At 42.8% G+C, this 21872-nt stretch overlaps 1 protein-coding gene across 2 annotated transcripts in view; it reads left to right on the top strand.

The window, feature by feature from the left end:
* The window catches only part of kansl1l (KAT8 regulatory NSL complex subunit 1-like), a 104877-nt gene that overhangs the window by 69557 nt on the left and 13448 nt on the right, over nucleotides 1-21872 (top strand). For both annotated transcript variants that reach the window (XM_067988148.1, XM_067988149.1), the window contains exons 8-11: nucleotides 10211-10366; nucleotides 13597-13749; nucleotides 16552-16724; nucleotides 17947-18071. In XM_067988148.1, the coding sequence (XP_067844249.1) occupies nucleotides 10211-10366; nucleotides 13597-13749; nucleotides 16552-16724; nucleotides 17947-18071 (607 nt within the window). The remainder of the gene's footprint in view (nucleotides 1-10210; nucleotides 10367-13596; nucleotides 13750-16551; nucleotides 16725-17946; nucleotides 18072-21872) is intronic.

The following is a 21872-nucleotide window of genomic DNA, read 5'->3' as shown; positions in this document are numbered from 1 at the left end:
TCTTCAGTCTATTCACGTCAGTCCCTCATCCCTGGAATCATTCTAGTAAATCTCTTCTGCACCCTCTCTAAGGCCTTCACATCTTTCCTGAAGTGCGGTGCCCAGAACTGGACACAATACTCCAATTGTGGCTGAACCAGTGTTTTATAAAGGTTCATCATGACTTCCTCGCTTTTGTACTCTATTCCTCTATTTATAAAGCCCAGGATCCTGTATGCATTTTTAACCACTTTCTCAACCTGCCCTGCTACCTTCAACGATTTGTGCACATAATTCCCCAGATCTCTCTGCTCCTGTACCCCTTTTAGAGTTGTGCCCACTAGTTTATATTGCCGTTCCTCGTTTTTCCTACCAAAATGTATCAATTCACATTTTTCTGCGTTAAATTTCATCTGCCGTGTGTCCACCCATACCACCAACCTGTCTATGTCCTCTTGAAGTTTCTCACTATCCTCCAAACTGTTTACTACCCTTCCAAGTTTTGTGTCATCTGCAAATTTTGAAATTGTTCCCTGTACACCCAAGTCCAAGTCATTAATATATATCAAGAAAAGCAGCGGTCCCAGCACCGACCCCTGGGGAACACCACTGTACACCTCCCTCCAGTCCGAAAAACAACCGCTCACCACTACTCTCTCTTTCCTGTCCCTTAGCCAATTCTGTATCCGTGTTGCTACTGCCCCCTTTATTCCATGGGCCGCAATCTCAATGATAAGCCTAACGTGCGGCACTTTATCAAATGCCTTTTGGACATCCATATATACCACGCCAACCGCATTGCTCTCATCGACCCTCTCTGTTACCTCATCAAAAAACTCTGTCAGGTTAGTGAAACACTATTTGTCTTTCCCTAATCAATCCACCCTCGTCCAAGTGACATCCGTAGATACGGGGGTACTTTTGGATTCCCTTTTATGTTGTCCGCCAGTCTATTCTCATACTGTCTTCTTGTCCCTCTTATTTCCTTTTTCACTTCCCCTTTGAACTTTCTATATTCCGCCTGGTTCTCACTTGTGTTATCAACCTGACATCTGCCATACCCCCCTTTTTTCCATTTCATCTTACTCACTATCTCTTTTGTCATCCAGGGAGCTCTGGCTTTGGTTGCCCTACCTTTCCCCCTCGTGGGAATGTACCTAGACTGTACCTGAATCAGGAGTTTTATCCTCTCAAGTTTGATTGGTTTATCAATTATCTCCCCACTTTCTATCTTAAATGTTATTATATCTTTTTAGATCTCCTTTTCTAATATCATGCCCACCTTGTTTGCCTCAGTATTTACCAGGGAGACTAAGTAACTGTTCAATATTAACGACTTGGATATGAATGTAAAAGGTATGATCAGTAAGTTCGCTGATGATACAAAAATTGGTAGGGTGGTAAATAGCGAGGAGGATAGCCTCAGTCTGCAGGACGATATAGATGGGTTGGTCAAATGGGCGGAACAGTGGCAAATGGAATTTAACCCGGAAAAGTGCGAGGTGATGCACTTTGGAGGGACTAACAAGGCAAGGGAATACACAATGAATGGGAAGACCCTAGGCAAGACAGAGGGTCAGAGGGATCTTGGTGTGCAAGTTCACAGATCCCTGAAGGCGGCGGAACAGGTAGATAAGGTGGTAAAGAAGGCATATGGGATACTTGCCTTTATTAGCCGAGGCATAGAATATAAGAGCAAGGAGGTTATGATGGAGCTGTATAAAACACTGGTTAGGCCACAGCTGGAGTACTGTGTGCAGTTCTGGTCACCGCACTACAGGAAGGATGTGATCGCTTTGGAGAGGGTGCAGAGGAGATTCACCAGGATGTTACCAGGGCTGGAGTGCTTCAGCTATGAAGAGAGACTGGGAAGATTGGGTTTGTTTTCCTTGGAGCAGAGGAGGCTGAGGGGGGACATGATTGAGGTGTACAAAATTATATGGGGCATAGATAGGATGGATACTAAGGAGCTTTTTCCCTTCATTGAGGGTTCTATAACAAGGGGGCATAGATTCAAGGTAAAAGGCGGGAGGTTTAGAGGGGATTTGAGAAAGAACTTTTTCACCCAGAGGGTGGTTGGAGTCTGGAACTCACTGCCTGAGAGGGTTGTGGAGGCAGGAACCCTCACAACATTCAAGAAGCATTTGGATGAGCACTTGAAATGCCATAGCATACAAATGCTGGAATATGGGATTAGATTAGACTGGGCTTGATGGCCGGCGCGGACACGATGGGCCGAAGGGCCTCTATCCGTGCTGTATAACTCTATGACTCTATGACTAATATTTCTGCCATTTCACTGACATTATGTGTGAGTTTATCTTGTGCATCCCTTAGTGGTCCTATCTCCATCCTGATTTTTCTTTTGTTATTTATGTGTCTGTAAAATACTTTACTATTTCTTTTTATATTCCTTGATAATTTACCCTTATCTCTTTATTCATCCATGATTTTTCATTATTGCTTGGTTTGTTCTTGCTTTTTGGAGGAATATATTTCTCCTAAACCCTATTGATCACCGTTTTAAATATTTTCCACTGCTGTTCTGTCTCTTTGTCTGAGCTTTCTCCTTCCTCAGGTGAACGATGTGGAAATGAAATCCTCGAAATGAAATCGCATTTATAATTCACAGAACAATGCTTGGTGATTACAATTGTAAACAATTTTACAACACCAAGTTATAGTCCAGCAATTTTATTTTAAATTCACAAGCTTTCGGAGGCTTCCTCCTTCCTCAGGTGCACGAAATGAAATTTCTGCTCGACGATATCGTCGAGCAGAAATTGATAGCCAAGTTCCGCACCCATGAGGACGGCCTCAACCGGGATCTTGGGTTCATGTCACGCTACACGTTACCCCACCAGCGAACAAATGTTATCTGTTTTTAATATAACGGGTCAGTTGCTGTCTTTTCTATGTTTCTACCTCTCTATCTCTTTTTTTTGTTTGTTGGTTTTTTTTGGTGATTTGTATATTCTGAGACCTGGCAGGTAACACCTGTCTGTCTGCACACTGATTGCCTTGGCAACGGGCAGTTGAAAAAACTGTCTGTAATCACCAAGCATTGTTCTGTGAATTATAAATGCGATTTCATTTCGAGGATTTCATTTCCACATCGTTCACCTGAGGAAGGAGGTAGCCTCCGAAAGCTTGTGAATTTAAAATAAAATTGCTGGACTATAACTTGGTGTTGTAAAATTGATTACAATTGTCAACCCCAGTCCATCACCGGCATCTCCACATCTTTGTCTGAGAACATTTTTCTCCAGTTTACTTTCCCTAATTCCATTCTCATCCCCTCAAAATTTGCTTTTTTCCAATCTGTTACTTTGGTCTTTGTCTTACTTATGTCTTTCTCAATCATTATTTTAAACCTTATTATGTTATGATCATTATTGCCTCGATGTCCCCCTACACTTACTTCTCTATCTGCTCTGGTTCATTTCTCATTACTAGATCCAGCAGTGACTTGTCTCTTGTTGGGCTGCTCACATACTGGGTAAGAAAGGAGTCCTGTACACACGGTAAAAACTCCATTCCCCTTTCACCTTTCCCTATCTCTTCTTGCCAGTTTATTTGAGGGTAGTTGCAATCTCCCACGATTATTATTCAATGTTTTTTACTAATTTCATAGATTTGTCTACATATTTCTTCCTCCACTTCCCTTCCTCTATTTGGTGGTCTGTAGAATATGCCTATTAACGTGATTGATCCCTCCGTCTCAGTCCATATGGATTCTGTTTCTATTTTTATGTCCCTTTTTTTGTATTGCCATTATGTTATCTTTAATTAGTAAAGCTACCCCAACCCCACTTCTTCCTTCCCTATCCTATCTAAATACGTTGTATCCTGCAATATTTAACTGCCAGTCCTGTTCTTTTTTGTAGCCATGTTTCAGTTATCCCTACTACATCTGGATCCTCACTACGGATTATTGCCTCCAGTTCCCCTGTTTTGTTTCGGATGCTGTGAACATTGCTGTACAGGCAATTTAATTTGTTTTTAATAATTGTTCCCCTCACTTCATTTTTAACAGTCATTTTGTACTTCTGTCCTATAACTGTATTTGTTCCCTGACCCATTGTTACCCTTATTCCTTACCTTGGTCTGATCTTTACTCTCACCTCCTATTTCTTTTATCTTCAGACTTATGTTATTTTCCCCAGATCCCTTCCCCGTCTTACTAGTTTAAAGTCCTATCCACAGCTCTATTTATCCTTTCTGCTGGGACACTGATCGCATTCCGGTTTAGGTCGAGCCTGTCCCAGTGGTGCAGCTCCTTTCTGTCCCAGTACTGGTGCCAGTGTCCCATGAAATGGAACCCCTGCTTCCCACACCAGTCTCTCAGCCACACATTCACCTTCCTGATCTGTCTATCCCTATGCCAATTAGCAGTGGCTCGGATAGTAATCCCGAGATTACCATACGTGAGATCCTGTTTTTTAATTTTGTTCCTAACTTCTGAGATTCCCTTAGTAGAAGCTCCTCCTTATTCTTTCTTATGTCATTGGTCCTGATATGAACCATGACAACGGGATCTTCCCCCTCCCTTTCCAAGTTCCTCTCCAGTTGCTGCAAGATATCTTTTACCTTTGCACCAAGCAGGCAACACACCTTCCTGGATTCCCGGTCATGACTGCAGAGGATGCTATCCAATCCCCTAATTATCGAATCCCCTATGACTGCAACCTTTCTATTCTGATCCAACCCCCCTTGGACTGTTTCCTGTTCCACGGTGCCATGGTTCGCATTCTGCCTGTCCATTCCACGGCCTACATCATTATCCTTTTTTTTTTATTCGTTCACGGGATGTGGGCGTCGCTGGCAAGGCCGGCATTTATTGCCCATCCCTAATTGCCCTTGAGAAGGTGGTGGTGAGCCGCCTTCTTGAACCGCTGCAGTCCTTGTGGTGACGGTTCTCCCACAGTGCTGTTAGGAAGGGAGTTCCAGGATTTTGACCCAGCGACGATGAAGGAACGGCGATATATTTCCAAGTCGGGATGGTGTGTGACTTGGAGGGGAACGTGCAGGTGGTGTTGTTCCCATGCGCCTGCTGCTCTTGTCCTTCTAGGTGGTAGAGGTCGCGGGTTTGGGAGGTGCTGTCGAAGAAGCCTTGGCGAGTTGCTGCAGTGCATCCTGTGGATGGTGCACACAGGTAGCAAGTGCATTGTACCTGGTGGACAGGACCAGTGTCTGCGGGACAGCTTTCTCTACCTCCCCTTGGTTCCCCTTGCCCTGCTGACTAACAGTCACACTCTCCCCTCCTTGTACCTGTGCTTTCCTCTGAGGTGTGACTGGATTCTGGAGAAAAGTATCCAGATATTCCTCCCCCTCCGCTATGTCTTGCTGTCCACAAAATCCCACATATTACACTCCCGACACATAGCCTGCACTGCCATTTCTAATTTTTTTAATTTACTTATTTATTAGTAGTCATTTAATTCTAGCTATAATACAATTACTTGATCTAGATTATATTTAGTAGATGGAGTTAGCTTGATTTCAGATTGATTTGTAACTAATTAGTCTTGTTTTTTGTTTATTAATTTCTTTTTCTAGTATCCCCTTAACTCCTATTTATTATTTATGTATCTCAGATTTTTATTTAATGCAATTCAGATCCTGTTAATATTGGTATCCTCTATTTAGTTAATTTTAATTTTATCCCCTTGTATCTAATTAATTTATATATTTATTTATTTGCTGTTGGCCCTTGGTTTAAATTTCTCAGCACCTCCTTCCTCCTCTGCACCGAATTCCCACTCTCACCAAACTCCCATCGTCACTCTGTTTAGCAAGTCACCCATAGAATCACAGAAAATTTACGGCACAGAAGGCGGCCATTCGGCCCATCGTGCCCGCACCAGCTGAGAATGAGCCACCCAGCCTGATCCCACTTTCCCATATTTGGTCTGTAGCCCTACAGGTCATGGCTCGTCACGTGCACATCCAGGTATTTTTTAAATGAGTTGAGGGTTTCTGCCTCTACCACCCTCTCAGGCAGTGAGTTCCAGACCCCCACCACCCTTTGGTTAAAAAAAATATTCCCTCATTTCCGCTCTAATCCTTCTACCAATCACTTTAAATTTATGCCCCCTGGTTATTGACCTCTCTGCTAAGGGAAATAGGTCCTTCCTATCCTCTCTATCTAGCCCCCTTATAATTTTGTACACCTCAATCAAATCACCCCTCCTCTGATCCAAGGAAAACAACCCCAGCCTATCCAAACTCTCCTCATAGCTAAAATTCTTCAGTCCTGGCAACATCCTCGTAAATTGCCTCTGCACCCTCTCTAGTGCAGTTACATCCTTCGTGTAATGTGGTGACCAGAACTGTACACAGTACTCAAGCTGTGGCCTAACTAGTGTTTTATACAGTTCTAGCATAACATCCCTGCTTTTATATTCTATGCCTTGGCTAATAAAGGAAAGCATTCCATATGCCTTCTTAACCACCTTTATCTACCTGTCCTGCTACCTTCAGGGATCTGTGGACATGCACTCCAAGGTCCCTCACTTCCTTTACATCTCTCCGTATCCTCCCATTTATTGTGTGTATTTCCTTGCCTTGTTTGCTCTCCCCAAATGCATTACCTCACAATTCTCCGGAGTGAACTCTATTTGCCACTTTTCTGCCCATCTGACCAGTCTATTGATATCTTCCTGCAGTCTACAGCTTTCCTCCTCACTATCAACCACATGGCCTATCTTTGTGTCATCCGCAAATTTCTTAATCATGCCCCCTACGTTTAAGTCCAAATCGTTAATGTATACCACAAAAAGCAAAGGACCTAGTACCAAGCCCTGCGGCACCCCACTGGTAACGGCCTTCCAGTCACAAAAACACCCGTCAACCATTACCCTTTGCTTCATACCACTGAACCAATTTTGGATCCAATTTGCCACATTCCTTTGGCTCCCATGGGCCTTTACATTTTTGACCAATCTGCCATTGGCCTTGTCAAAAGCCTTGCTAAAATCCATGTAGACTACATCAATTGCACTACCCTCATCGATCCTCCTTGTCACCCCCTCGAAAAATTCAATCAAGTTGGTCAGACATGACCTCCCCTTAACAAATCCGTGCTGACTCTCCTTGATTAGTCCATCCTTTCTAAGTGACAGTTTATCCTGTCCCTCAGAATTGATTGCAATAATTTGCCCACCACTGAGATTAGGCTGACTAGCCTGTAATTACTCGGTCTGTCCTTCACTCCCTTTTTAAAACAACGGCACAACGTTAGCAGTCCTCCAATCCTCCGGCACCATGCCTGTATCCAGTGAAGTTTGGAAAATGATTATTAAAGCCTCCGCTATTTCCTCCCTGGTTTCTCCCTGGGATACATTTCATCCGGCCCTGGTGATTTATCCACTTTCAAAGATGCTAATCCCCTTAATACTTCCTCTCTCACTATGTTTATCCCATCCAATATTTCACACTCCTCCTCCTCGACTTCAATCCCTGCATCATCCCTCTCCTTTGTGAAGACAGATGCAAAGTATTTATTAAGAACCATATCCACATCTTCCGCCTCCACACATAGTTTACCTTTTTGGTCTCTAATAGGCCCTACTCTTTCCTTAGTTATCCTCTTTTTAGTAGATTCATCCAACTCTCACCAAGCTCTGTGCTTTTTCAGATTTCCCTCTAATATATACCTTCAGGAACCTGCAGAAATCACACCAGCATGATTGGCTGGATCATGGATGTCATGTTTAGCAGTAGAAATATTAGCCCCCTTTGCTTTTAGATGCTGGCACTTAATGTGAGCCCCACAATTATTAACTACCAAGGGAATTTTTCTGCCCCACGATGCCAAGCTTTGGTCAAAGTGACACAGCCACTCCTTAAAGCACCAGTCATCCACACCTTTTTGTTTCGGTAGTTTACGGGCAGAGTAACACCACCACCCCCACCACATTGGGAGTTTTTGGAATTCTCAATCACTACCAGTCAGGCTAGACACAAACCATGATGGGAATTCACTGCTTGGCTGTTTATCACCTGACCATTTTTTGTTAATGAAAGCCAGCATTCTGCTTGGGTGCAGTTTGTAAAAAAAAAAGCCCAGTTTCATTAGTGTTAAATAGTAAGATACAATTTCAGGAATTTTATCACGCCCAGTTCTCAACATTATTTATGGAAGGTCACTTGCCTACCCAAGTGCGGACCTGGACTTGATTGTGTGGTAGTTTTTAAGTGGGTGTTCCACCATGCAGAAACAGGGTTAGTTCCAAATCCTTTGGCAAATTCACTCGCCTTTTCCGGCGAGACAAGGTTAGCTGCTCTAGCCTGCTTGAAACAGCTCAGCAAAACCGAGACAGGCTGAGGTAGTCTCTCCCTTTGACTGGGAAAATTCTGCTGGTAGTCAGCAATGATTCTCTATTTGTTTTTTTAGGTAGGTTGAAATAGTGGGAATGATAAATTTCTGTGCCACAACTTTCTCCCTTTCTCCAGGATGCTGCTCCACATATTTGATGATCTTGTATCTATCCTCAATGGGAAGGATTTTGTACTCACTAACCTTTCTCTCTGTCTGCACTCAATGCACGGCACTCTTGTGTGACAGCACTGCTATACTTAGGCATCTGATGTTGATCAGGGGTTTAATTTGAATTTAGCTTTGTCTGGGCAGGACACCTTTATGGTAGGAATCCAACTTAACAATATTCTGAATTAAGTGCTGCCAGTCAGCAATTAATTTTCAATAGGTTGTGTTTTTGCATGGTTTCAATTCAAGTTAAAACATAATTGAATTAAGCATATACAGTAGAAGGTAATACATTAGCACTGATAATTAAGAATATTAGCCACTTAATGGCAGCACTTTCAGAGCCATAACTTTATTAAGCATTGATTCTGTTTTATGTCTACATTTTGCACAATATCCTGCACCTAAAAAAAAATGTGCCACAGAAAGGTTATTTTGTGCCTGAGATTGATCACATAGAGAGTTCCAGAGCTCACCTGGAGGCTCTGAGCTCATTTCTGCACTATTTTAATGCACTGGTTAAGGCAAGCATGTTAATCAATGCACTAAAAACAGCACAGAGAGGAAATTAAACTTCTTGGAGTGGAGATGTCCCAAATTTTTTGTCTGTGTGAGCTGCCTAGGTGTTTACCATGGAGCTTCACAGGCAACCTATAAAGCTTAAATCCACGCTCCCATTAATTTAAATACAGGGTATATCTAAACTAGCTGACACAAACAGTTCATTGTGTTCTGATTAGGATTTATCCACCAGTGAGGCAACAGTGCTAGAAATAGTCCTTTGCAAACCTCCAGACCCACAAAATTCAAACACTCCTATTTGTGCTTATGTTTCTTGTTTGCGAGTTTGTCCTTGGTTATCTGGACTTTGAGGGCCAGATTGTTAAGACTTGGCTCATAGGCCAAAGTTTGTACACCCCTGCTCTACAGTCTGATAGAACTGCTGAGTGGAGCAGAGGCACTACCTCTAAGAAAGGGTGAGAACACCAAAAAGGAGATTGTTGTGTGATGTTTATATCTATCCCCTGCGATCTGGATGACACCACAGGTCGCAACAGAAAGATTACTTTTAATCATGTACCATGATTTGTTGACAGAGTTTGTACTAGAATTGCAGTTCCACCTGTAGCAACAAGAAAACAGTCATCAAAATCTATTATTTTCAAACCCATTTGTATCTTAAATTATTTAAGGAAGCTGAGGTCTTCTGACCACTGTCTTGGAGGTAAACAGTTCTGTGATGTTCTTCTGAGTATGTAAAATCAAATGAAGGAAACGTAAGGAAGATCATGTACATGTGAAAAATCCTGCTTCTGCTGCACAGTCATTATATTTGGCTTATTGTTTTCCTACCCTCATTCATTTAGTGAATGAAAGAAGTATTGATCTAGCAATAGTCTCATAGAAATGTTGGTATTCTTTGTTCATGAGTAAAAGTACTTGATGTATTTTCTGAATGAACAAGTCTTAAAAACACCAACCACTCTATTTAACCATTCAGTTGTACTCATCTAGGTTTCAGTTAAAGTTTAAAAATGGACGTTGGCGGAACACATTGGTATTGTTTCTATCGCTTGTTGGCATGACATATACGATACCTAAAACCCATGTAATGAATACACAGTTGTATCAGAGACCAAATATTGTGTACAGTACTCAGTTAGTGACATCCTCATGGCTGATGGTGAACAAAATGATGTGGGGTTAAGGAAATAACCATTTGTTTTTTACATTTTGTAGATATGCCTCTTAGTGTACACTTTCAAGCTTTGTTGTATAATGAAGAGTGGAGCAATCAGCCCTTTCCATTGATAACGAATGAGTTGAAGGCTTCCTTATCAAACAGTGCACCATGTAAAAGTCATACGTGTGAAGAGGATACCTTGGATTCAGTCAGTAAGTGGGAAACTTGTTCTGTTTGTTTTGCTTCTCACTTTGATCTATTCGTACTCTTAAAATGCACAATGGGTAAATGCACAATAACTTAACCATAACCGTACTTTCTGCTTCACAATTTTTACAGGCATTTCATCCTACAATAGCATTCCTTTCTTAATATTCCCACATTGTAACATCATAGGAACTACTTTATTAAACTGCAAATTTTGAACTTTTTGTTTGATTGGAAACAGGTGTTTTTAAAATTTCTTGAACGTATGATATAATTGCAAAATATAGCCAGTTATAGCTGTGAGCTATCTAATAGCTTCTTAACAGGATTATTAAGTAAGCAGTTGGCTTGATTTTTTTCCCAGTATTCCTGATCCCCAGTGCTCACATTATTTTGTAATGTGCAATTCCAGTGAAATTTTCCAGAAAAATGGAGCTGCATACATTACCATCTGCGAGAATACTCTCACCAGCAGATTTAATGTGTGGAATTTCCTAACATCTGCACAGGCCTTATTGAATTGACACAGAATATATCCTCTCTCTTGTTTCGGATGTAAACACGGACATCTGGCTTAAACAACAGCAACTGCTGGGGTGCTGGTTTGGTTATAATCTTGTAGCCGGGCTAGTTTGATGTTGGAGAAATTAAACTCTGGAGTAGTCTACACACGAAGTTTACTGGTCTGCACTGCTTTCTTTCTGTCTCTTTTTGCCAATCTTCTGCCTCCGCCTCTCCTGATGGTCCCAGTTCCTTGCCGGGATAAAGTTCCATGGGGCCGGTCACCCTCTAGTGCATCGTCCAAGTGCTCATTACTCACATGTGAACTGTGACAATGAGCCAGTAGCCTCTTCATTCAAAGCCGAGCCCAGGCCACACAACACATTCGAAACAGCGATCACTGGAATGGAAACCATGGGCGATTTTCTTCTCCCCAACCCAGGGGCGGAGAGGCCAGCTGTGCTCCTACTGCTGCCCTGCCTCAGCTCAGCTAACTGTGGATCAAACCTGACGCCTCCCTCGTCTGAATAGCCCAGCTGCTCACTAGATAAAATCCCTGCCTTCAGGAAAGCCCTGCAGAACTTTCGACTGTACTGTATCCAGAATCGAGTCACCAGTTTTCTGCACAGCCAGTTAAACAGAGCAACGGTACTACATAGCTTTACATCTAAACTCTTTGTGGAACTTCAGTTATGAAGGTTTTCTTGAGGATTTCCAGCTGTTCCAGCAATCTACATTTACCCAGCAAAAGTTAGATTTGATTACCATGCTTGATTGTTTATCATTGAATCATAGAAAGTTAAGGCACAGAAGGAAGCTATTCGACCCATTGTGTTGTGCCGGCCGAGAAAGAGCTACCCAGCCTAATCCCACCTTCCCGCATTTGGTCCGTAGCCCTGTAGGTTACGGCACTTCAAGTGCACATCCAAGTACTTTTTAAATGAGTTGAGGGTTTCTGCCTCTACCACCCTTTCAGGCAGTGAGTTCCAGACCCCCACCACGTTCTGGGTGAAAAAATTTCTCCTCAGCTCCCCTCTAATCCTTCTGCCAATTACTTTAAATCTATGCCTCCTGGTTATTGACCTCTCTGCTAAGGGAAATAGGTCCTTCCTATCCACTCTATCTAGGCCCCTCATAATTTTATACACCTCAATTAAATCTCCCCTCAGCCTCCTTTGTTCCAAAGAAAACAATCCCAGCCTATCCAAACTTTTCTCATAGCTAAAATTCTCCAGCCTTGGCAACGTCCTCGTAAATCTCCTCTGTACCCTCTCTAGAGCAATCACATCTTTCCTGTAATGTGGTGACCGGAACTGTATGCAGTACCCAAGCTGTCTCCTAACCAATGTTTTATACAGTTCTAGCATAACCTCCCTGCTCTTATACTGTGCCTTGGCTAACAAAGAAAAGTATCCCGTATGCCTTTTTAACCACCTTATCTACCTGTCCTGGCACCTTCAGAGATCTGTGGACATGTACTCCAAGGTCCCTTTGTTCCTCTACACCTCTCAGTATCCTCCCATTTATTGTGTACTCCCTTGCCTTGTTTGCCCTCCCCAAATGCATTACCTCACACTTCTCTGGATTGAATTCCATTTGCCACTTTTCTGCCCACCTGACCAGTCCATTGATATCTTCCTGCAGTCTACAGCTTTCCTCCTCACTATCAACCACACGGCCAATTTTTGTAATCATCCACATTCAAGTCCAAATCATTAATATAGACCACAAAAAGCAAGGGACCTAGTACTGAGCCTTGCGGAACCCCACTGGAAACAGCCTTCCAGTCACAAAAACGCACGTCAACCATTACACTTTGCTTGCTGCCACTTATCCTTGGATCCCATGGGCTTTTATTTTTTTGACCAGTCGGCCATGTGGGACCACATTGAATGCTGTGTTTAACCCTTATAGAGGAAAGTTGGACAGGCAACATCATAGTCCATCTTTCTTAACAGAATTTTTGTCTTGATCATCTTGGGGCTTATCTTCTGATCCAGTATGAACTGAGATTTTACCCCTACTCTGTTCCATAGTTCTTTGCAGGCAGTGTGTGAAACAGTAGTTACTTTTCCTAACTTTTTATTTCTGCTACTTCTGGTAACGTATGCCATATTAGTCATGGTTGAGAGCAGCTGAGCCTTACAAACCAGGACTGCTGTACATATGATCCCCAGTCTCTGAGAATTCAGCTGGGTCAGCAACTGAGGTTGTTGCCCTCAGCATTCCCCAGCTAGAGGGTGGAAAATCGGCCTGCATCTCCAATCCTAAATTACCATCCAGTAGCCCCTGTTGGAAATACACATGTATGGGCATTGGGTGAAGACAAGATTGTGCTCGACTGTAACGTCTCCTACAGTCGAATAAACTGCTGATATTCAATTGCTAGTCTCACAAGAAGAGTGATCACTTGAGAGAGATATTCAGAAGGTGATTTGTGATAATGGGCCTGTACTCCTACAAGAAGTCAATGCCTCCAGGAGGGGATAAACAAGGGGGAAGAGAACTTCTAAAGTTTAAAAAAATTGAACTGCAGCAGAAATCTTTGAGAATATTTTAATATCTCAAAAGGACTTCTGCTCAAAACTGATAAATGCAAGGAATAGTGGTAACAGTATTTAATCCTTGCAAGGTTTGCAAACATTTCCTGTAGAATTTTTTTTTTAATTCAAATTTTGTATCTTGGAGAGCAAAGCCCAAGATTTTTTATTTCTATCGTCCAATTGGTCTTCAGGATGTAATGTCAATAAAGACCACTATGCAAAGGTACTGGGACAGCACTGGAGCCAATCGTCCTCTGTCCCTAAGCTACAGACTCCAACAGAAGCATCGAGGAAACCCCTCAAGGAATTAAAAAAGAGAAGGCATTCGAATGAGAAAACTACCGGTAAGGACAAGCAGTGTTTTTGGGGGGACCATGCTGTCGGCTTTCCAACCCCATCATTGTTGAATTTACTATTGATGGCCTGCTGCCTGACTCCCAAATGAACAGTAGACGGGCTGAAGCACCTTCACTGACACTTGTCTCATGAACTTCCCCACTCCCAGTTCACACTGTGTCTGGGCCATGTTGCATGAGCCCCAGTGTCTCTCACCTGTTTGACTTTGCGGCCAAAGCCTCCTGCCGTCACACATCCGACACCAGTACTTAGCTAGACATGGTGTTGTCATCCCTCCCTCCAAACACTGACTGACACAGATGCTCACAGGAAAAGAAGCATTAAAAAACACACATTTCCCCGCCCATTGTAGGGTCTCTTCTCCCTCTCTGATCCTCTTCTGTCTCCGGTCAACAGATTTTCTTTCTCTCATCCTTTCTCTCTTTCCCCCTCTATAAGCAGGTCTCTCTTTCCTCCTCCAATCAGCAGGGCCTCTCTTCCCCAGCCTCCCCCCCCACCCCCCGCCTCAAATACTTGTGCGCTCTCTCTCTCTCCCTCATGCTCTCTTTTTCGCAGCTGAGTCAGAAGGTCATAGATTCAAGTCCCACTCCAGGACTTGAGCACATAATCTAGGCTGACACTTCAGTGCACTACTGAGGGAGTGCTGCTCTGGCAGTGCCGTCTTTCAGATGAGAAAGGTCTGCCCGCCCAGCTGGATGATGAATGTAAAAGTTCCCATGACACTATTCAAGGAAGAGGAGGGGAGTTAGTCATAGAGTCATACAGCACGGATAGAGGCCCTTCGGCCCATCGTGTCCGCGCCGGCCATCAAGCCCTGTCTACTCTAATCCCATATTCCAGCATTTGGTCCGTAGCCTTGTATGCTATGGCATTTCAAGTGCTCATCCAAATGCTTCTTGAATGTTGTGAGGGTTCCTGCCTCCACAACCCTTTCAGGCAGTGAGTTCCAGACTCCAACCACCCTCTGGGTGAAAAAGTTCTTTCTCAAATCCCCTCTAAACCTCCCGTCTTTTACCTTGAATCTATGTCCCCTTGTTATAGAACCCTCAACGAAGGGAAAAAGCTCCTTAGTATCCATCCTATCTGTGCCCCTCATAATTTTGTACACCTCAATCATGTCCCCCCTCAGCCTCCTCTGCTCCAAGGAAAACAAACCCAATCTTCCCAGTCTCTCTTCATAGCTGAAGCGCTCCAGCCCTGGTAACATCCTGGTGAATCTCCTCTGCACCCTCTCCAAGAGTTCTTTCATATACCACTCAACCAACATCACCAAAACTGATTACCTGATCATTTATCTCATTGTTTGTGGGACCTTGCTGTGTGCAAATTGGCTAACACATTTGCCTACATAACAACAGTAGTTATTGATCACATTTAGAATTTCAGCTTATTAGCCAATACTGGGATCCAAAATTCTATAACCTTGCACTTCAAATGGGTCAAAACATTTTGTCTTTCCACCTGCCCTACATTCATTTTAATTTCAGAAATAACAAATTGATTGTGAAGTGTTTTGGGACATCCTGAGGATGTGAAAGGCACTGCATAAAATGCAAGTTTATTTGATTGTTCTTTCCCCTATTCGCCAAGCTATACTTTCTAAGATCCGATTTGCCTTTTTTCACCACCAATATAGGGAGCTCCACAAAAGAAATCACATCTAAAGACTATTGACTAGGTGTTTGAACAGTGTGCTGGCACTAGAATCATAACAGCATAGAAGGAGGCCATTCGGCCCATCGAGCCCATGCCAGCTCCTTGTAAGAGCAAACCAGTTAGCCCCATTCCCCCGCTCTTTCCCTATAGCCCTGCAAATTTTTTCCCTTCAAATATTTATCCAATTGCTTTTTGAAAGACATGATTGAATCTGCTTCCACCACCCTTTCAACCAGTGCATTCCAGATCATAACTAATCGCTGCGTAAAAAGAAAATTCCTCATGTTGCCTTTGGTTCTTTTGCCAATCAACTTAAATCTGTGTCCTTTGGTTCTTTACCCTTCCGCCAACAGGAACAGTTTCTCTTTATTTATGTTATCTAAACCCTTCATGATTTTGAACACTTCTATCAAATCTCCTCTCAACCTTCTCTGCTCTAGGGAGAACAACCCCAGCTTCTCCAGTCTATCCACGTAACTGAAGTCGCTCATCCCTGGAACCATTCTAGTAAATCTTTTCTGCACCCTCACTAAGGCCTTCACATCCTTCCTAAAATGCGGTGCCCAAAATCGGACACAATACTCCAGCTGTGGCCGAACCAGTGTTTTATAAAGGTTGAACATAACTTCCTTGCTTTTGTCTTCTCTGCCCCTGTTTATAGAGTCCAGGATCCCGTATGCTTTTTTAACCGCTTTCTCAACCTGTCCTGCCAGCTTCAAAGATTTGTGCACAAATACCCCCAGATCTCTCTGTTCCTCCACCCACTTTAGAATTGTACCGTTTAGTTTATATTGCCTCTCCTCATTCTTCCTACCAAAATGTATCACTTCACACTTCTCTGCATTAAATTTCATCTGCCATGTGTCTGCCCATTCCACCAGCCTGCCTATATCCTCTTGAAGTCTATCACTATCCTCCTCACTGTTTTCTACACTTCCAAGTTTTGTGTTATCTGCAAATTTTGAAATTGTGCCCTGTACACCCAATCCAAGCCATTAATATATATCAAAAAAAGCAGTGGTCCCAGCACCGACACTACTTGCTAAAATCAGACTGCTTAAATAGCATCCTAGAATCTTGCTATCTTTATGATATGTCCTCCACCAATTTCTGCACCTTTTTTTATATTTCAGTTCTAAATAAACGACACTGTGCTCCGCTGAACTCCAGTGAATCTCCTTCTAGTTCTTTGGTGGAAAGAGCCCAGACACCAGTCCCTATTCAGCGAACTCCATGTTCCAGCCCAACAGATATCTGGATGCCCAGATCAACACCATCCCAAAGACCACTCACACAGACAAAGGATGTAAGATATAGCAGACTCTGTCATTTATTGGACTATTCTAAACCTATCCCTGGTATTCAGTCCTTCGAGATTTCTGCAGTGGAGGGGTGAGAGGAAGAAGATAACCTAATTGAAACAGCTTCTTAATGTTATGGATGTGTTAAAATCTGTATTTTCAAATTAGCCAGAGTGGAAGGGGTTTCCTCAAAGATGAAGTGACCATTTTGTCTAATGATAGATTTCACAATAATGCTGATTTATTCCTGACCTGTGACAATTGCCGGCTGCTGATTGGTTCATGCCCTCTTGCTTGTTTATGATATGAGAATACCGATGAGCTGGTACAATTACTCAGGTGATGGGAATGGTTTCGGGTTAAGGACATCCCAGTTTACATGCAGATCAGCTTCTCATCTGCACTATTTGTCAATATTTGATGTCAATATGGGTGCACATGTGTCCAGGAATAATTAGGGGCACCAATTACTAGTCTCCTTGTGAATCTACCATACCAGATATCCCCGTGAATCTGCTGTAGCAGAATGATTGGGTTTCTAATGCAGAATGATTGGGTTTCTAATGCAACTTCTTTAAAAGCACACTATGAAAAGTGTCTGTGCACTGCATGTGCTCATTCTGATCAACTTTCCATTCTTGCAACCTAATGGTTCAGCTGGGTAAAGCTTTGCGTAGTTGAGCCACATAGACCAAAATGGTCCCATATTTGATCCCTGCTCTGTACCTGATCTCATTTGGGACAGTGGAAAGGACTCTACAGTTGGCCTTATTATCTCCAGGTTAGGGAAGGGGAAATGGCCACGGGTCCCCTTCTGATCCAGTGACCTTCTCTGGAAACTGTATCAAGTGAGGATGGGATTGCACCCCCCCCCCTTCCAATGCGGTCAAATAGTCTGCTGACACTCACTGTCTCAATTCACATAATGATGTGTGCTTACTTGTATGAGGTACCTAGCATAACTAGTGCTCATGGATCTGTACTACGGCAAGGAGTTGGAACCTTCTGCAGAGGAGAAAGGGAGCAGGAAATCGACGGGAATTTTTTTTTTAAGAAGACCCATTTTAATTCCTGCTCTGCTAATAAAACTAGGGGTTATTATCGCAACTCTGCTTTCAAATAATTTATTTTTTAATCTGGTAAGTAGTAAGATAAGTTCTGTAGCAGGCTGTCAACTCAAGCCTATATAATGATAAAATCTCCATTGTATATATTGTGCCATTCTAGATTCCATTACGGCAAAGACAGCAAAGTGAATGTTGTTACGATATTGATAACATTGTGATACCCATGTCATTGGTTGCCACTTCCAAGATCGAGAAGCTCCAGTATAAAGAAATCATTACACCAAGGTACACTGTCTTTCTCTTGATCCTATTTCATAGGAAATCTTATATTTTATTATTTCTATCAGAAAGAGCAGTATTGAGGGATCAGAGGAGTGCTCATGGTGTTCAGTCTGTTCATAACTTTAACCTACCATTACCATTGACTTTAAACCAGTCCAATTTCTTATGTGGTAAACAGGAATTAAATACCAAGTGATAAAACAATAACTGAGTGGACTACATCAGATTTATTTTATGAGGGCATGATAAGGTTGGTAAGAAAACTGCATAATGCAATGAGCATTTTTGTTTAATTGAAAAGTGTATACACAGCTCATTAAAAAGGATCATATCAATCTTATTTTTTTCTTGATCACAATTACTAATGACTGGTTAATTACATCAAAAGAAATAATCATATTGATCGAGAAAAGGACAGATAGCTGATCTCGACTGGACCAGATTGGTATCTTCTGCTAATCACAGCACTACCTACAATTGTGTACGGTTTTGGGGAGATTATTGGTCAGTGCTGTTTTATATAGTTCCTTCCTTACAATGTAGTAGTTATATAAGTAGTGCAAAAAGAGAATATTGTTATCTAAAACAATTTCAAAGCTTTCTATCTTCATGGGTCAATTAGATACAAACCATGGAACTTCGCGGGCTGCATAGAAAGTTTAAATCAATGTTCCTGTTAATTGGTAGATATTTCATGATAGATATGGTCCACAGGCTGTAGTTTGGTAATCCTGATCTAAAACCTATATATTTATAGGTTTGTGATAAATTTATAGAAGTTAGAATAGAGATATTTTGTCCAATATTTGTTTTGAAATCACAAATATAAAGAACATACTTATGATTTTGCTACAAGGGTAAATCTTCTCCCTCTAACATTTAAGGCATTTTCTTTGCTAATTTTTTCTCCTCCTCTCCTAACTCTTGGTGGAGTGTGGTCCCATGAGCAACAGTCACCTTCGATACCTCATCATTCTTCATTTATACCCCAAGTCCAACTCATTGATAATACCGACCCCTGGGGAACACCACTGTATACTTCCCTCCAGTCTGATAAACAACCGTTCACCACTACTCTCTGCTTTCTGTCCCTTAGCCAATTTTGTATCCACGCTGACGCTGCCCCTTTAATCCCATGGGCTTCAGTTATGCTAACGTCTATTATGTGGTACTTTATCAAACACCTTGTGAAAGTCCATATACAGAACATCAATCGCACTACCCTCATCAACCCTCTCCGCTACTTCATCAAGAAACTCAATCGAGTTTGTTAAACACAATCTGCTTTTAACAAATTCATGCTGGCTTTCATTTATCAACCCATGTCTTTCTAAGTGACAATTAATTTTGTTACGGATTATTGTATCTAAAAGTTTCCCCACCACCGATGTTAGGCTGACTGGCCTGTAGTTACCGGGTTTATCCCTCTCCTCTGGCACCACTCCCATATCTAAGGAGGATTGAAGATTGTGGCCAGAGTTTCTGCTATTTCCACCCGTACTTCCTTAAGTAACCTAAGCTGCATCCCATCAGCTGCACCAAGGAGCCCGAGTAAAATTGAAGTCAATGGGAATCAGGGGGAGAACTCTCCAGTGGCTGGAGTCATACCTCGCACAAAGGAAGATGGTAGTGGTTGTTGGAGGCCAATCATCTCAGCCCCAGGACATTGCTGCAGGAGTTCCTCAGGGCAGTGTCGTAGGCCCAACCATCTTCAGGTGCTTCATCAATGACCTTCCTTCCATCATCAGGTCAGAAATGGGGATGTTTGCTGATTGCACAGTGTTCAGTTCCATTCGCAACCCCTCAGATAATGAAGCAGTCCGTGCCCGCATGCAGCAAGACCTGGACAACATCCAGGCTTGGGCTGATAAGTGGCAAGTAACACTCGTGCCAGACAAGTGCCAGGCAATGACCATCTCCAACAAGAGAGAGTCTAACCACCTCCCCTTGACATTCAACTGCATTACCATCGCCGAATCCCCCACCATCAACATCCTGGGGGTCACCATTCTCCAAAAACTTAACTGGACCAGCCATATAAATACTGTGGCTACAAGAGCAGGTCAGAGGCTGGGTATTCTGCAGTGAGTGACTCACCTCTTGACTCCCCAGAGCCTTTCCACCATCTACAAGGCACAAGTCAGGAGTGTCATGGAATACTCTCCACTTGCCTGGATGAGTGCAGCTCCAACAACACTCAAGAAGCTCGATACCATCCAGAACAAAGCAGCCCGCTTGATTGGCACCCCATCCACCACCCGAAACATTCACTCCCTTCACCACCGGCGCACCGTGGCTGCAATGTGTACCATCCACAGGATGCACTGCAGCAACTTGCCAAGGCTTCTTCGACAGCACCTCCCAAACCCGCGACCTCTACCACCTAGAAGGATATGGGCAGCAGGCACATGGGAACAACACCACCTGCACGTTCCCCTCCAAGTCACACACCATCCCGACTTGGAAATATATCGCCGTTCCTTCATCGTCGCTGGGTCAAAATCCTGGAACTCCCTTCCTAACAGCACTGTGGGACAACCTTCACCACATGGACTGCAGCGGTTCAAGAAGGCGGCTAACCACCACCTTCTCAAGGGCAATTAGGGATGGACAATAAATGCTGGCCTTGCCAGCGACGCCCACATCCCATGAATGAATTTAAAAAATCTGACTGGGTGACTTTTCTACTCTGAGTGCTGCCAACCTTTTAAGTGCCTCCTCTTTATCTATTTTTATCCTATTCAATTTCTCTACTACCTCCTCCTTTACTGTGACATCGGCACCATCCTCCTTTAGTGAAGACCGATGCAAAGTATTAACCCCAGCCATGCCCTCTGCCTCCACAAGAAGATCTCCTATTTTGGTCCCTAATTAACCCCACCCTCCCTTTCACTACCCTTTTACTATATATATGTTTATGAAAGACTTTAGTGTTCCCTAACTATTTCAACAAAGACAGACAATCAAGCCTGGGAGCTTCTGCTCTTTCTGGCTCAGTGCTACACTGGGTAGTTCCCAGGTGATTTTTTTTTCTCAAAATAACAGCAATATTTGATTTGTATGTGGATGTTGAACTTCATTCTGGAACGGTTCCTGCAGGTTGGAGGGTAGCAAATGTAACCCCATATTTAGGAAAGGAGGGAGAGAGAAAACAGGGAACTACAGACCGGTTGGCCTGACATCAGTAGTAGGGAAAATGCTAGAATCCACTATAAAGGATGTGATAACAGGACACTTAGAAAATAATAATAGGATTTGGCAGAGTCAACGTGGATTTATGAAAGGGAAATCATGTTTGGAAAACCTATTGGAGATCTTTGAGGATGTAACTAGTAGAATAGATAAGGGGGAACCAGTGGATGTGGTGTATTTGGATTTTCAGAAGGCTTTCGATAAGGTCCCACACAGGAGGTTGGTGAACAAAGTTAGAGCACATGGAATTGGGGGTAATGGATTGAGAATTGGTTAACAGACAGAAAACAGAGAGTAGGAATAAACGGGTCTTTTTCAGGTTGGCAGACTGTGACTAGTGGGGTACCGCAGGGATCAGTGCTTGGGCCCCAGCTATTCACAATATATATCAATGATTTGGATGAGGGGACCAAATGTAATATTTCCAAGTTTGCTGATGACACAAAACTAGGTGGGAATGTGAGTTGTGAGGAGGATGCAAAGAGGCTTCAAGGGGATATAGACAGGCAAGAGTGAGTGGGCAAGAACATGGCAGAACAGAAATGCAGAGTATTTTTTAAATGGTGAGAGATTGGGAAATGTTGATGTTCAAAGGGACCTGGGTGTCCTTGT

Source organism: Heptranchias perlo, chromosome 7 (genome assembly GCF_035084215.1).
Source record: "Heptranchias perlo isolate sHepPer1 chromosome 7, sHepPer1.hap1, whole genome shotgun sequence".
Classification (NCBI taxonomy): domain Eukaryota; kingdom Metazoa; phylum Chordata; class Chondrichthyes; order Hexanchiformes; family Hexanchidae; genus Heptranchias; species Heptranchias perlo.
The sequence above is the reverse complement of the archived record's forward strand: the minus strand, read 5'-3'. Positions and strand labels throughout refer to the sequence as shown.